Below are 15,501 nucleotides of genomic sequence, written 5' to 3'. Positions count from 1 at the left end.
CACTATGAAAAATATGGAAAGCCTCAAACCTATGCCCAAAAACTCCACATTCCACAACTTACCAGCAAGTAAGGAAAGCATTTACAGTAGAAGAAGGAGATGATAAACTGAACATAGAAGGCGTAGCTGGATTACACTGAAAGCTTTAAGGAAGTATTGCGTAAGGAAAAGCATAACTGTCTTTCTCTCAGAGAAGAGCTGGCAATTTGGCAGTTATTAAGGAGTTCAACCCACCTCTTGTTCCCTTCCTCATGTTCCAAAAAGCATGAAATAAAAGCATGTAAGCTCTGGTTTTGTTGCACGAGTGACTTCACAGGACAATAAAATTGAACTGTTCAATCCAAGCTACAGAACAGTAAAACTGTAGTGCATTATTTAGGTTGCCCTTTGCTGGCTGTAAAACTTCTCTTGGGCTTAGTTTCCCTTTTCTAGCTTTGCTTGTTAATTTGCAAAGGCTTTATGAGTGTTCAACTCTCGCGACAGGCTGAGAGTGAAGACCTAGCAAAATGAAATGTTAGTATCTTAAGTAAGAGGAGAACTCATGGAGTGTCTGTCAGGAAATCAAATCCTTCTAGGCAGCTTGGCCAAACAGAACATGTACCTGCCTGTCATAATTATACATATAAGAAATTGGGAGGACTTCGCTTGGTCCTTTGAATCAATGATTTTAAAAATGTAAGTTAAAACATTCAGAGGAGTAAGGCTTTCTACACTTTAACCCAACAAAACATATTAAAATGAAGCTTTGAGTAGTTGTGAGTAATATGGTCAATTGAGTAATACTTACCAGGTGTATCTCCTCTTCCAGTGCTCCATTTAACAGCAGTCGTTAACTAAAATCATGGCAGCTGCCAGTAGTGAGGTGCACCAGCCTGTAGATCCTGGAATCTCAAAGCTGCAATTTGCTCCCTTCAGTAGTGCCTTGGATGCAGGATTCTGGCATGAGCTAACTCAGAAGAAACTCAATGAGTACCGACTGGATGAGACCCCCAAAGTTATCAAAGGATACTACTACAATGGTAGGTAGAAACTGAGCATCCTGCATAGTGGGTTTCTCCTGTCATTCCTCTAAGTATTTGAGTAACATGTTTTAGGTATTTTGCTGAAATGTTAGAAAGCACAGCTGGGTGAGCTGTGAATTCTGATGTGTCTGTGGGTAATTTATAACTTACTTTAACAAAAAGAGGGAAATTTATGTATTTCAGTTTAAAAGAAGCATGTTACTGCTTTTTGTCTAGGTGATCCTTTGGGTTTGCCAGCTCGCTTGACACTGGAGTTTAGTGCCTTTGATATGTAAGTACGTACTGTGGTTTACCTTAATTTGTATGTGAAGACACTTACTATAAGAGTAAGAGTAACCATAGCATAAGAGTAACACCTTGATATATAACATTACTTGGACAAATTCTGCATGAAAGTAAATACATGTTTTCATGAACAGTGGAGCGCCTACTTGCAAATGTTTAACTCCTGGTGTCTGAAGTAGTATATTTGTCTGAAGGGCCAAGTTTAAAATATCCTAGTAAGTCTCAAATTCACTAACTGTTTGCATGTATGTTTATATGAAATGCCAAAGTTAATATAACTAAGATAGGAACAGATATCTTTGTAGTTAGTGTCTTATTTGGTTTGTATTGGTTCATCATGAAGTTGTAAATCACTGAAGTGACTTTGCCTTGCTTGGCAAGGATGCTAGGAGCCTCGAGAGGCTTTGTGCATTTTGCCATAATTTCTTAGGAGATACTATTCCATTGTTATGTAAAAGCTTTTAGGTACAGTACTGAAAGTGTATGCAGCAAAGAGATTGGAAGAAAGCTGTGACATTGGAACAGGAATTTCAGGTTAGGAGAAAATGGATGGTACCATGGTATTTGAACTCTCAAATGTTATGACAAACATCAAGTTATGAAAGGTCAACTTGTGTTTTATTACTCGTGTAGTAATTTTCTGTACTTCTGTTTCTGTACTTTAGGCAGTCAGTTTAGACAATCATGAAGAGTTCCCTTTCAGCCTTCAAAAGTTTGGAAACTACATCGGGAGTATTTTTAATTTATCTTTAACATTTGCTGTATTTGAGTTTTAGCAGTGATCAGAAACGTATCGGTTTGGGAGAATGATGTTAAAGGAGCCAATGAAATCAATCAGATCTATAAATTAAGGGAATATTGCAGGTTTTTTACCTAATTTACATTCAAAAAGGGAGGAAAAATATTGTATTTGCAAACAGCTTCTTCAGCTGATGATGTTACAAACTATAACAGCTACTCAATCTTTTGTCTGGTTTAGGCTTCCTTTGGTATGTTTTTTAACCATAAGATTTTTACTGAGCAGCTCTTTATATGAATAAAATACTGACATCTAAAGTTCAGTCTTGATTTTTTTCTTATTGAAAAATCCAATTTGTCATGGATAGTTTACATTTGAACAGAATTTAAAAATCTTCAATCTGTGATTTAATGTCACCTTGCTTAGCGAAAATATAGATGCCTGAGGTATTTTTGAAGTCATAATGGAGATGTGTATTTGCATGGGTTATTATACCAACCCATGTTTAATAAAGCATTACGGTCATAAAAATGGTTTCATCAGAACTGTTGTTTACTTTTCCTGCTGTGCCTCATCATTTGACAATGTCAGGGCAACCTTACACCATAAAGGAGCTGCTACCACTGGTCATGTTAAAGGTGTTAGCATTCAGTTCCCAGAGGGTTCTTTCTTTTATTCAGGAATGCTTCAACACCAGCACGTTGCTGTCCTGCTTTCGGAACATTGTATAATACCAATACTTTTGAGACTTTCAAATCCTGTGATAAGAAGTTACTTCTGGGAAAAGAAGCAAATGAGGTAAGATTAAAACTCAAATTGGCTGGTAAAAAGGACTTGGAAATAAGCAGTGAAGTGCTTATATAACAGTGAAGTCCAGTATCTCCCCAAATATTGGAGATACTGTCCTTACCCATACAGTAGCCTCAGAATTTAACTTATTCTGGAGGGAATAGTTTGATGTTTGCTTTTTACTGTTCTTTTACAAGAGAGTAGAAAGTAGTTAATTATATTTGGAGACTTCATTCAGTGTTCTGCTGGGCCACATTTTAAGCTAAACAGTGCCACTTGAATTCTGGAGAGCATATTTTTAACATTTGTCTTGACACCCAGAAACCAGCAAGTGCCTAGTTTAAACTTTAGGTTACTGCAATACATCTGTGTGACAAAGTGATGGGGAAGCTCCAGAATAGCAGGAAGACTGAGCTAAAGCAAGGAAAAGGTGGCTGTCAAAGGGAGGGACTAGTCTGCTTGCACTGTAACCAAATTAAATGTCATGGCTTGGTGAGATGTGAAAGTCAAACTAAGGCAACCTTTTTTAATTCCGAGACACTTCGCTTTGACCAGTCCTTGATTCCTGTGATTAGATTAGGTAACTTCTTGTCTCACCAAGGTGAAATGTCCTGCCGCCTTCTAAGTCTTCTTTGTTCGAGTTTCCTAGTACCTTATTCACGTATCTAGTGTCTATAGATCCCATGAATGAAAGAGATAAGAGCACTGTAAAAGGCTATATTAATATCACGGTATGTTCTGTAGGTGCTATAGCTCCTTTTGTTCCCTAGCTGCCATATTTTTTTGTGTTGCAGAGTGCATGTTTGTGTCTTACCTTTAGAATCCTTCTAGCATAGAAAATAATGTGGCTGAGATCCATTAGGAAAAGATCAGAGTGTGTTACAGGGAATGTTAATTCAGTGTTTTAAGGGCAGCTGGAAGAGTTAAAGATTTCATCAGCTGTTCTCATCCTACTTCTGTTTTGTTTCTCTGCTCTTTTTCTTCCATCTTGTCCCCACAATCAATACAGATATGGGAATCAATAAAATCGGGAGCTGCTCTGGAAAACCCTATGCTCTTGAACAGGTTCCTGCTGCTGACATTCGCAGTGAGTAAAGATAACATGTCTCATACTGGGAGTGTTGCAGTGGAAATGATGAAGTAGGTTCTTCTGAAACGCTGTGTTAGTATTAGCATATTAATGTTATCAGGATCATTCTCAGACATCTTAAAATGTCTGAAAACATTTAAAAAACCCTAAGAAGCCATTCTCATGTACAGATACAAAATATTTTAGGATCTATTCTTTAAAGAATGCTGGTGCCATCTTGTACTGTTTTCTACAAATGTATAAGATTATCTGATGGCCTTAGAGTTATTAGTAAAAGTAGAGCAACTGTTTCATGTTTAACAAATTGAAAGTTTCAATCAATAATGCTCCAGCTAACAAAACCTGGAGTAGTATATGCACATTATCTGTTTAAGTCTGAATTAAAAACATAGAGAAGGGGAAGTCTTCTAGTATTTTTTGTTTTCTATAATCATGACACAGTGCTTTGTGAAGTGTGGAGAACTGTGGTTAATATTGTTAGTATCATCAACCATCAGTGTTATCAGTATTCGAAACCAGAATTTACTTTGATTTATGTCTTTATTATATAATTTTCCAATTTTTTTCCTAGGATTTAAAAAAGTATCACTTTTATTACTGGTTTTGCTACCCTGCTCTCTGCTTCCCTGATGGAATCCATCTAATTCAGAAACCAGTGTGTCTTGGTAACAGATTCCCATTAAATCAGGTATTCAAAATACTAGATGTTGTGAAGTCTGTAACACTAAGCAGTTTTCTGGGCTGGGCTGTTTTCTGGGTTGTTAGCACATACTGAATTAACTTGAGAATCTCCTTTCTTTTAAAATCTTCAAATTTTTTTTGTTTCCATGTAGTATTTTTATTCACCTATTTTTATGTTATTGTATAAAATCTCTCAGCTTAATATCCCTTCAGCTGTATTGATTTGTGGCAAACATTCTTGAAGAGGTGGTTTTGAAAATTTCCATTTTTATATACAGCTTATTGATATATGGTATGATTTTTGATATATATATGATTTTTGAAACTCATATTTTTAAGAAGCTTTATTAAAAGGGCATCCCCTGGCAGGGCTAAGTCATTAGCAATTACAAGATTGTTAATAAAACACATGGTTGGACAAGAAAAAGAAGTGGATAGGGAATATTATTTTTTTCTAGGAGAAAAATTGACAAATTTTTGCTGTTTCTTTCATATTACAATGCAAAAGGATAGGAAAAAAAGGCACATGTTTGCCCACATATGCCTTTTTGCTTTGACAGAAGTTAATGCAGAACCTTGAATGTCTTTTTAATGGCGTAATAATCAATAAGAAACAGTTTGAGATTTTCCAGTGAAAAATACTTAGTTCCCCTCTTCTCAGAAGATGCTCATTAATTCTGTGGTAATAAATAGTGCAAAAATACCTGACATGATCCAAAGACAGAGTTTCAACTAAATAATGAAAATACATATAATAAATTGAGTGAGTCTCAGTCCCTCTGCTAATAATAGAGGGTCAGATTTGCCTCCGTATAAACCTACTGTGGTTATCAGAATAAGATTTTTACCTTAATAAAATTTCTGTTGGTAGATCAGTTTGCAGCTGTGATAATGCTCGTTTAAATTTGCATTGACATATGCTCTTTTAGCAGCTGAATTTTTGAGCTCAGGTGTTGTGGTCATAATGGGCTTTACAGCTTCTGAATCAGCTACATTCTAAGATGGAATGAGCTACCCTTCCCAGATCACAGAATCCTAGGATGGTTAGGGTTGGGTCATCCGGTTCCTTCCACTGCTAAAACACTCTCTGTAGTTCTGTATTAGATGGTTAAAACTGTTGATTACAGTTGGCTTTTTGCTTTTAGATTCAAGCACTTCAGAAAGCCTATGATGAACTTTGCCAGAAGGAAGGGGTTACAGCCTTGCCTTATTTTTTAATCAAGTATCATGACAATTCGGTTGAGATATCTCTACTGAAAAGGTGGGATGGTTTCTTCCAAGACCAAGGGGGAAAGGTAATGAGAATTTTATGTCTTTTTATAACCTAAAAATGTTTAATTTACGAGTGGTTTGAAAAATGTTTGAAGTAGCTGTGGGAAATGCTTGACTGAAATCTAGCGTCACGATGTATTAAACATTTGCAAATACATAAAAGGTGTGTGTGGGCCTTCTCTGTTCAGCAGTTTTACATTAAAAAGGCCAGATAACTTGTACTGTGAACTGAATATCAGTATGGATAAATGAATTCTCATTTAGAGCAATTTTATTTGCAGGTAACAGTTGGAGTTTATGACCCATGTAATTTATCCCACTATCCAGGATGGCCACTGAGAAATTTCCTGATCCTGGCAGCCCACAAATGGTATCTATTTAATTTTTTCCCACAAAGATTATTTATTAGTTGATATCAAATTAGCATTGCTCCCCCCCCGCCCCCCCACCATGGTACTTTACTGGTATCACCCATCTGAGATTTAACTTTTGACCTTTTAACTTACCTTTAGTGATTCTGATTTTGCATATTATTCTGGTTTTTACTTCTGTCAGTCACAAGTTCCTATTATTCCTAATCCTCACATCCATGCATTTACCTGGAAATGTTTCAGACCTTGCCAATCCCCTGTAGCTGTTTCAAAAAATGACACAATATCAAGAACGAGAAGGATCTTGCTTGTGTCATGGCAAAGTACATCATGTCGCCTGGTGTGTGCTCTAGTGCTTCCCTGCCTTTTATTCCTCTAAATATGCTGTTTGTCTGGCAGCATTGTATAAATGACAGAGGGCAGTCTGACACTGACATTTCTTTAGAGCTATTTCACGACAAACTGGTCATTTTCACATCCTAAGCAATTGTTTTCTTAATTCCTGATAAGAAAACAAGTGTTCCAGTACTAACAGAAAAGAACTTATTCAGAATCTGCAAGAAACTGAATCTGTGTGAAATAGTGTTTAAAAGAAGTCCCTTTCCTATTGAAGAAGTTGCATGTGTCTCTCTTTTCTTTTTTAATGGCAGGGGCAGCCTTCTCCAGTCGGTTGAAGTGCTCTGCTTCAGAGATAGGACCATGCAAGGGGTGAGAGACATAACACACAGCATTATCTTTGAAATAAAACTTCCAGAGAGAGCCCTTGGCCCAGGTAAGCCGTTTAAAAAAAATTCTTTCCATTTTCTTTTCTCCTCAATCAGTGTGAAGATGGAAAAAATAAATTAATACTAAATCATTGCTTATGCTGAGGTATTTCAAATGGATTTGAAGTGGTTTAAATTTCTGTTAAGTATCTATAAAGGAAATAAAGAACATGTTCTAGTAATTTTTTCCTCCTTCAATTGTGTTTCTAATTTACAAAAGAAGAAAAGTCCCCCCAGTGTCATGTGAAACACAAACCCAGGCAATTAGCAAGTAGTTTCTTTTATTTCTTGTCAAATTTGTATGCCGTCCCTCAACTAGAAAAAGCGCATATGTTAGTGAATTTGTGTTGCAAACTTTCTGTAGATGTCTAAAATGGTAGAAGCCTGCTACAGCACAGAATTGTTAGTTCAATCCCATAGTGAGGCAGGCAGATGTATTTTAAAGCAATAAACTTGTAATGTTAGAAAATCATCTCAAACATCACAAAACTCCTCTGCCTCATCCAAGAAGTTCTGAACACTTTACATCTCATCCTTGTGAATTGTTTAAGTATTATAGGATTAGGGTATATAATTCTCTACCGAATTTACAGACGGGGCTTAGGGAACATGAAGATGATTGAACTTGGCAAAATTTATGAAGTTCTGAATGCTGATTTTCCTGAGTTCTAAATGTAGCAGTGTGTTTGACATTAAACATCCAGAGGCTTGAGGAAGAATAATGCCATCTCTGTCCAAGGTTTGAAGCAAGCTGGACAGGCAAAAGCAGCACATTGGGCACCTGAGCATAAAGGAGTTATCCAAGAAGCAGTGCTTTCAGTTGATGTAAAGCAGCAAAATATGTATTGTAACATATACTAAGTGTTAAGATACAGATTATTTACTTACAGGTTTAGAATATGTGGGATTTTTTTACAACAGGGTTAAATCAAAAGGTTTTCATTTTTCTTCTTCCCCCCCCCCCTTTTTTTTTAAATATATCAAATCAGATTGTCCAAAAGCTGTTGGATGGGAGAAAAACCAAAAGGGAGGGATGGGTCCAAGGATGGTTAACCTCAGTGAATGCATGGATCCAAAAAGGTTTGTTCATTATCTTTTATATTTCTATAGTTTTCCTTACTTGTGTTTAAGCCATTAGCAAGTTGAAATGCGAAATGCAAGGACTATCTGTCTCTGTTAGGTAATAATCTACAGGAACATGTACGCTGTATATTGTTTGGATAGTCCTTTTGGGAAAGAAGACTTTAATAGAGCAGACTGGTCTGAATGCAGCAGCAGTGTTTGCAGGTTTTGACTCTAGCTCAAAATTTCAAGTGCATTATATTTAAATCGGAGTGGATGTAGGTCATAGTGTTACACGCCTGTGGGTTTCATTGGATTCTATAACCTGCAGGATGTTAATGAAAATAAGCATGGAGAAAAGTTCAGCCTTTGTCAGAGCGTAACAGGAAAGAGCTCAGGAAACATGACAGTAATTTTTATCATCCTGCACATAATGCATGGGAAATGGCTTAAAAACAATCTTAGCTACACAGTCTCTTGGCTCATCTGCTTTCACTGACTTTGAAACACTGCAGGAGCATGGTGATCTAATGATTTAGGTTTACATATTTCACCTATCAAGCTCAGCCATTTTTGTCTTGCAAACTGTGGCAATTCATAGTATGTTCACAGACATTAGAGAAGGTTCATCCCAGGGCTCTTAATTCTTTAAGTAAATGTAATGTGACCTTTATTTCTGTGCATGCTCCCTTCTATTAATTCCCATGGAGACTGTTGGTAATATGCCAGCCTTGGCAACTGCAATCTTAAATCCTTGTTAGACAAATGATGTACTGCACACTGCAAGTTTCCTTTATGATATATAAAGGAAGGAAACCAACAGGAATCTAAGAACTGTGATGACCTGGCTTGAGAGTTTTAACACCCTGTGTTCTGATGAATATAAAAATCTGACACTAGGTTGAGCATGGGTTTCCTACCTCATTTTCCTTCTAAATCTTCCCCACAGAAGATTGCCCATATTCGTTAGGGGTTAGTGTAGTATTTCATGTTAAGGGCAGATGTAACTGGATACAGGAAACCAGATAATTTAAAAAAGAAACAAAAGTTTATGGACAAACGGTCTGTGCCTTATCACTCAGCTTGACAGGAATCTTGGCAGAGATGCTATTTTTTGTTTTCATGCTTGCATCAATTTTGTTGCCAAAACTTGAATTTTGGATTGTTACATTTTTCAGAAGCCCTTACAAACACGTTCCGATTCTGAAGGAAGTATATGGCTTTAGTAGACTTTTACAGCAAGCCCAGAGTAGCCAGCTGGCACACTCCTGTGTGTCCTAGCTTTTGAAAGAGAATGCTTTCTTAGCAGAATTTCCTGGTTAATAACTATCTCGTCAGATCTCTACAAACTGGTTGGTTTTGGGGTTTTTTTAAACTTCCACTATCTTTCTACTCTTGTTTCAGTAGTGATTTACTCTTCAGTTTTGAAGCAGTACAGTCACAGCTTTTTTAAGCAGTGTTCATTAGCGGTGTTTGGTCAACACATTGGTTACAAGGAACTGTGTGTGTATTTACTTAAATTGACTTTTGTCATCTTCTGTTTTCATGTTTTTCCTGTGTAGCTGATAGCCAGAATGGTTAAATTTTTATGGGTAGGACCCTCAAGAACATACTGTATGTGTCACAAAAGCAAGCAGTGTAAAAAATGCCTCTTCCTCATCTCCTTTACATACACATTATTATTATGTGGAAGTATGCTTGAGGGAGTTTGATTTTTCGTATTACCTATATATTGAATTGTTGAATTGTTTCTCTCCTTAAAAAAAGAAAGAATTGAACTTCCTCAGTTGAAATAGAAGTGATTGCTTTGTTGCAGAAAGCCAAGAACATTCAAAAGTGTGTTGCTCTTTTTCCTGGGATAGGTTAGCAGAATCATCAGTGGATCTGAATTTGAAATTGATGTGCTGGAGGTTGGTGCCTACTCTTGATTTGGAAAAAATTGTGTCTGCCAAGTGTCTACTGCTAGGAGCTGGTACGCTAGGTTGTAGTGTTGCAAGGACCTTGATGGTAAGTCCTGAGTTAATATTAAAACTAATCTGCTGTTTCTCATAAATTCTATGTGATTTTTTGGGGTTTTTTTGAGCAGCTGCCATAGCATGTAAGACAAAAGTTGCATTCCTTTGTATTAAAGTAGACATAATACTTACTAGTTAATACTGCAAATTGCAGGGAAGAAGTGAGATCTGTAGCCAATGGAAATAAGTTCTGCTAACAGTAGATAGTACGAGAACCTTAACAAAGTAGTAATTTGTTTTAAATTTACATAAAAAAGATTGAACGAGAAATTCTGGAACAAATTAATGAGCAAATTCACAGTGAGGCACTTGTAAATATCAGCACAGTTACTTACTTCTTTTCCACAGAGTTTTGAAGGATTACTGTTAAATAATACGTTTGTACAGACCAGATTTTCTGTTCTGTTATTTCAGTGCAAGAACAAGGTTGTTGCTGTGAATAGATTCAATTTTGTAGCTTGATCTTTCTAGAAAAATTGGACAAAACTCCTCTTGAGTTCCTGGTATTACTCAAAAGTATACTCAGAAGCCCATTGTACTTACTGTCATTTAAATTACTTTCTTGTTTAGGGTTGGGGAGTCAGGAAGATTACATTTGTGGACAATGCAAAGATCTCCTACTCCAACCCGGTACGACAGCCACTGTATGAGTTTGAAGATTGTCTTAGCGGGGGGAAGCCCAAGGCACTTGCAGCAGCAGACAGACTGCAGAAAATCTTCCCAGGAGTGGTAAGATTAGTACTTAAGATGTGCTAACATCTGCCTTGGAAGAGAATCAGTGACTTTAAACGACTACTCCCAGTTCTAGTAATTAAGTATTATTATGAGTGGAAAAATACCTGTTAGATGTTATTGAGACAATATTGTAACAGTGGAATATAATTAAGGATCATCTGAATAATCTTGTAGCTCACTGATGGTGAAGTAAACTTTTCCCTGTCTGGTATGTCCTAAGGAACTTTCAGTTATGGCAGCTTTTAGCACCATATTCCCCCACTCTGCTCTTAATGTGAGTTTAGACCCATTAGTGGTCTATTAGGGGAGCAGAAGGTCTTGAGGGCAGTAATAAATGTATGGTTGAGATTTCCTGTTATCTTTTACACTCAATATTTGCATTCTTGTTGCAGTTGCTGTTCTATATTAGAGGCAAATATCTTTAACTTCCAGAAAAGGGAAGTAGTTTGTGGCAACCTGGAGAAAATATCAGTGTTGGCCTTTGCCAAAGTACTCTTCTTTTGAGGAGTGATAACTCACTATCAAAATGAAGTAGCTGAAAGGGAACAAGACAAGATGTTGTTTTAGAAGCTTTACGATGAAAGACCCATCGATGGCAGCCTTTATCCTCTTTGGTTCCAGGGTTGTGCATCATATGAACATTAGTCAGTGCGCATGTTCAAACGCACCTGGTTTTCAGTGCTGAAAAAAGTACATTAAAAAACCCCCAACCTTATAAATATTTGCATTTCTCTTCATTTCTGTCTTCATTTCAGGGAAGATTTGATCTGGCCTGCAGTTTCTCTGTCATAGAAGAAAATATTTTATGCTCATTTGACATGTGATAGAAGTAATTCAGTGGTTTATAGTTTTTGGTTTGGACTTGAGACTTGGAATTGGTAGCCGCAGTTGCTCAGCCTGCAAACCGTATCTTAACCACTCACTGTAGTAAGAATGAGTTATGTATACTTACAATGCAACTCTGTAAGTAAAATGCCACTGAATATGTTACTAGCCATAATACCAAGAGTTATGAACAGTGGAATATAAATTGTTATGTTGTTGATGATTGGTGTCATGAACATCTTCACAGAATATCATTTCTAAACAATTTTAGGTTCGTTTAGTTTTACCCAAGGATTGCTCTGTGCTTTTGTTCTGTTTTTATCTGTTGATGTTATGACTGTCATTGTTTATTAAAACAGTATTAGTACTAAGTAGTAATTCAATGAATATTTGAATATCAACGATCCCTGGTACATAAAAATACTCAACATTCCACTTTCAGAACTGCATACAAAGAAATTGGAAGAGATTCTCTGAAGGGTCCTGGAATTGTATTTATCCTTACCTTACATTGGAGTGTTTATGTCACTTGGAAGTGTTTAGTTATAGAAGTATTAAATACCAGAAGAAGTACAGAAAAGAAAGCATCTGTGTGGTATCACCCAGAGCACTAACATGATGCTAACTAGGATTTATGACATGATTTCTTGCTTTTTAAACCTGAGAAAATGAAAACAGGACTATTAAGAAAGAATGAGTAGTTTCATTAGAAGAGATAAAAGCTGCTTGTGAAATCCTGAAGGGTACAGTTTTGCATGTGAGATAAAGATCAGAAGTTGGTTTTCTTGTTAGAGTTTTCTTGTAGGAGTTTTCTTGTTAGAAATAACCAAGGCAGCAAAAGACCAAGCTGTGCTCTGAAGTCTTGAGATTGGGATGAAGCTTAAAACAGCAGTTAAATATAACCTGCAGAAGAGTAATAACAGGGAACCAGCAACAATAGCTTAGTGAGCCTGTATCAATTAGTGTTAGGGCATTTGGTATAGATAGGAAAAAACCCCAATGTTCCTGTTCAGTAATAGCATATACAACATGCAACCCACACTGTGTATAAGGAATTTTTCCCCTACCATATGCCTTAAATATTCTGCATCTACTACTGCTTTCTTAGCACAGCGTTATGCATTCTGGTATTTTCTCATGACATCATGAGAAAATCACATTCCTATTAAATGTGGGTCCTATCAGATGTGGGTCACATCTGATCAGCCGTCAGCGGTACTCAGACTTAGTTTCATAGCTTTGCGCACAAACAAGGAGAAAGCTGTGGCACAGACCCCGTGTACTCTTGCGATAGACTGTTTCTAATAGAATTTCTAGTGAAACTCATTTCTGCAGTAGAACTCATGGAGAAGAGGTGTCATGTTTGACCATCAGTAAATATACAGAGAAAGAACATCTTAGCATTAACAACAATTAATTTGGGTTTGCGTTTCTGTGCAATTCACTGGCAGTCTAATTTCCTTACTCTGATTTCAGTGTGAGTAGTGTTTTGCACACAAAATGCAGTTTCTCCTGGTTGACTTTGAAATGCTTGACTGCTTTATGTAAATTCTTCTTTATTGTTTTTAATCTACATCCTTTCTAGTTGGAAGAGTAACCACCTCATCATCACAAACAAAACAAGGAGGAATGCTTTGGCAAGGAGCTTTGATTTGTTTCTTTCCACTTCTAAGAATGTCATTAGCTGTAGCTTAGAGATTTACAATAAAAAAGAAGGGAGGACTTGGAAATGTCAAAATTCATGGATTCACAGCCTTTCACTGCAAGTAGGTAATGCACAGACTCATTTGGATAGCTGCTGTGGAATTTAACTTCATTGCATCTCTTTTCGCAATCATTTCCTGAAGTATTCAGGCATGGAACTCCAGCGTATTCAGCATTTTATCATCCTTTGTTCTGTACTGCATTGTGGGCACTTTAGGTAGGTATTTCCAGTAAAACACTTACTGATGGCAGCATCTTCATTTTCTGTGCACCTACTACCCATGGCACAAATGTGATCAGGTTCAGCTATTAAAATCCATTGAGCACAGATACCTTCTAAGTGATGTGAGCCCTGGTTTAACCAAAAATGCAGAAAGTGAATAGAAATGTGAATAAAAATGAGATGGCAGCACCATGAATTGCAATATTGTGATGTCTGTCTGCTTTAAACAAAACAAAAGCGCTGGAGCCTCGAGCACAGCTTTGGTCAGCTGTCAATCCAAGTGGTGAAAAGTGCATCATCTTTTATGAGTTTGTGCATGTCAACATACAGTCCCTTTTTTTAATAGGAATGTGATTCTAATACTTTATGGGATGATAACTAAGTATTTTGGTTTGGATAGTTTCAAATCATTTGTTAGTATGAAGGTTCTGGTCTTAAAAGCTAATCCTTTGTGTGAGTACTCATGCAAAATTCTTTGTGTCATGTAGAGGCTCCCTGAGATTTTTGAATTGTGGGATGAATGAGATCTGTCTCTGGGGAGATACGTGCATTTACTGCTCCTTAAAATAATATGCAATGTACCCTTTAGCTTTTTTTGCCAGCGTTTGGCTGTATAAGTGTACCTCAGCTGCTTTTGGTAGTGAGCGGTGTCTTTTTTTTTCACGAAACAGTTATTCAATTAAAATTGAAGCTATTAACGTTACTAGACGTGTATTCTACAGCTACAGTCACTGGGTAGTTTTGCTCTGAATTCTGGGAAGATTTTAGTATTTTGCATACCTTGTTACCATATTTCCATGCAACCAGTGTTCAGCTTACTTGTTTACTTGTTATTTTGTGGAACAAAAGTCCCCAACAGTGTCAGTTACACTGATCTGGTCAGTCAGCACTTGTATGCAGTGCAGGGGCTTGGTGAGTTATCCATAAATACGCTTCTCAAATACAGCATGGATTAAGTTTTGCGTTTCTGCCACAGGTTTTTGGAGGAGATGGTGACAGTGAAGGTAAAACCTCCTTCAGCAATTACCCAGTGTCTGTGCTGGTGACACAGAGCTGTCACCACTGGGAAGCAGTGGACCTGCCTTGTTATTATCATAGTAGATCACTGTGGACTTGGCATTTTTCGTCTTGGAGGTGGGGGGAAGGAGAGGGAAAAAAATATGCATCCTTTGGTGTGGTTAGTGCAGACCTTACCCAAGTTTATTTCTCCAAGCTGCTCTATGTGTCTGTTTCTTTTTATCATCAGGGATATTTATGATGTTTAGAATGTATACTTTATCCTTCTGGTTATTTGGCTCACCTGGATTTAGGAGTGGTGCATGTAATTGGTCAATTCAAAAGCACATTCCACCAATCTTCCTCTCTCTCTTCCCATGTAATTTTACATGTGGTTCACCTAGCTTTTAAATTTTGGCTTTTAAATTCTTAGTTGCTCACTGCACAGTGAGAAGCAAGGAGACTCTGGCAAGGCCTGTGCTTCTGTAACATACATGAAGGATCCATTATGCTCTTACAGCAGATGGCTGGCAGATTGTGTTAACGTATTTCCAAATGAGCGAGTTGATTGTTTGGTTTGTATGTGCATTGTGTGTATGCTTATTTGGCTCTTCAGCCATTTTCTGCTCAATATGCCTTCCCCGAATACAGAGTTAGAAGAGGCACATGTTTCTGCAATAGGAGCAAGCTCTTCCAGCATCTGCATAGTACACGCCTCCAGACATCCAAGCACTGGAGTAACAAGTCTCATAAGTGGTTTTCTTCTAAATCAGATTCACATATGGTGGGTCAAATTACATGAAAGTAACTCGAAACTATTGTTCTTCTCATAAAGAATTTAAAGAGGAGAATGTGTGATACTTTGCATCTGTCTTACAGTAATTGAATGAATATGCAATATCAGAAATATAAACTACAGCTTGTTAAC

At 37.1% G+C, this 15,501-nt stretch overlaps 1 protein-coding gene across 13 annotated transcripts in view; it reads left to right on the top strand.

The window, feature by feature from the left end:
- The window catches only part of ATG7 (autophagy related 7), a 112,359-nt gene that overhangs the window by 2,007 nt on the left and 94,851 nt on the right, over positions 1-15,501 (top strand). For 12 of the 13 annotated variants that reach the window (XM_030502167.1, XM_030502166.1, XM_030502165.1 and 9 more), the window contains exons 2-12: positions 809-1,019; positions 1,239-1,293; positions 2,727-2,844; positions 3,845-3,922; positions 4,497-4,613; positions 5,752-5,901; positions 6,160-6,248; positions 6,900-7,021; positions 8,003-8,093; positions 9,938-10,082; positions 10,661-10,819. In XM_030502167.1, the coding sequence (XP_030358027.1) occupies positions 842-1,019; positions 1,239-1,293; positions 2,727-2,844; positions 3,845-3,922; positions 4,497-4,613; positions 5,752-5,901; positions 6,160-6,248; positions 6,900-7,021; positions 8,003-8,093; positions 9,938-10,082; positions 10,661-10,819 (1,302 nt within the window). In that variant the 5' untranslated portion in view covers positions 809-841. Of the gene's footprint in view, positions 1-808; positions 1,020-1,238; positions 1,298-2,726; positions 2,845-3,844; positions 3,923-4,496; positions 4,614-5,751; positions 5,902-6,159; positions 6,249-6,899; positions 7,022-8,002; positions 8,094-9,937; positions 10,083-10,660; positions 10,820-15,501 lie in introns of those variants that run through there. The other variant, XM_030502169.1, reaches the window with a different exon arrangement.

This window comes from Strigops habroptila, chromosome 11, assembly GCF_004027225.2.
Source record: "Strigops habroptila isolate Jane chromosome 11, bStrHab1.2.pri, whole genome shotgun sequence".
NCBI lineage: Eukaryota > Metazoa > Chordata > Aves > Psittaciformes > Psittacidae > Strigops > Strigops habroptila.
This window is presented reverse-complemented; position numbering and strand designations above follow the sequence as displayed.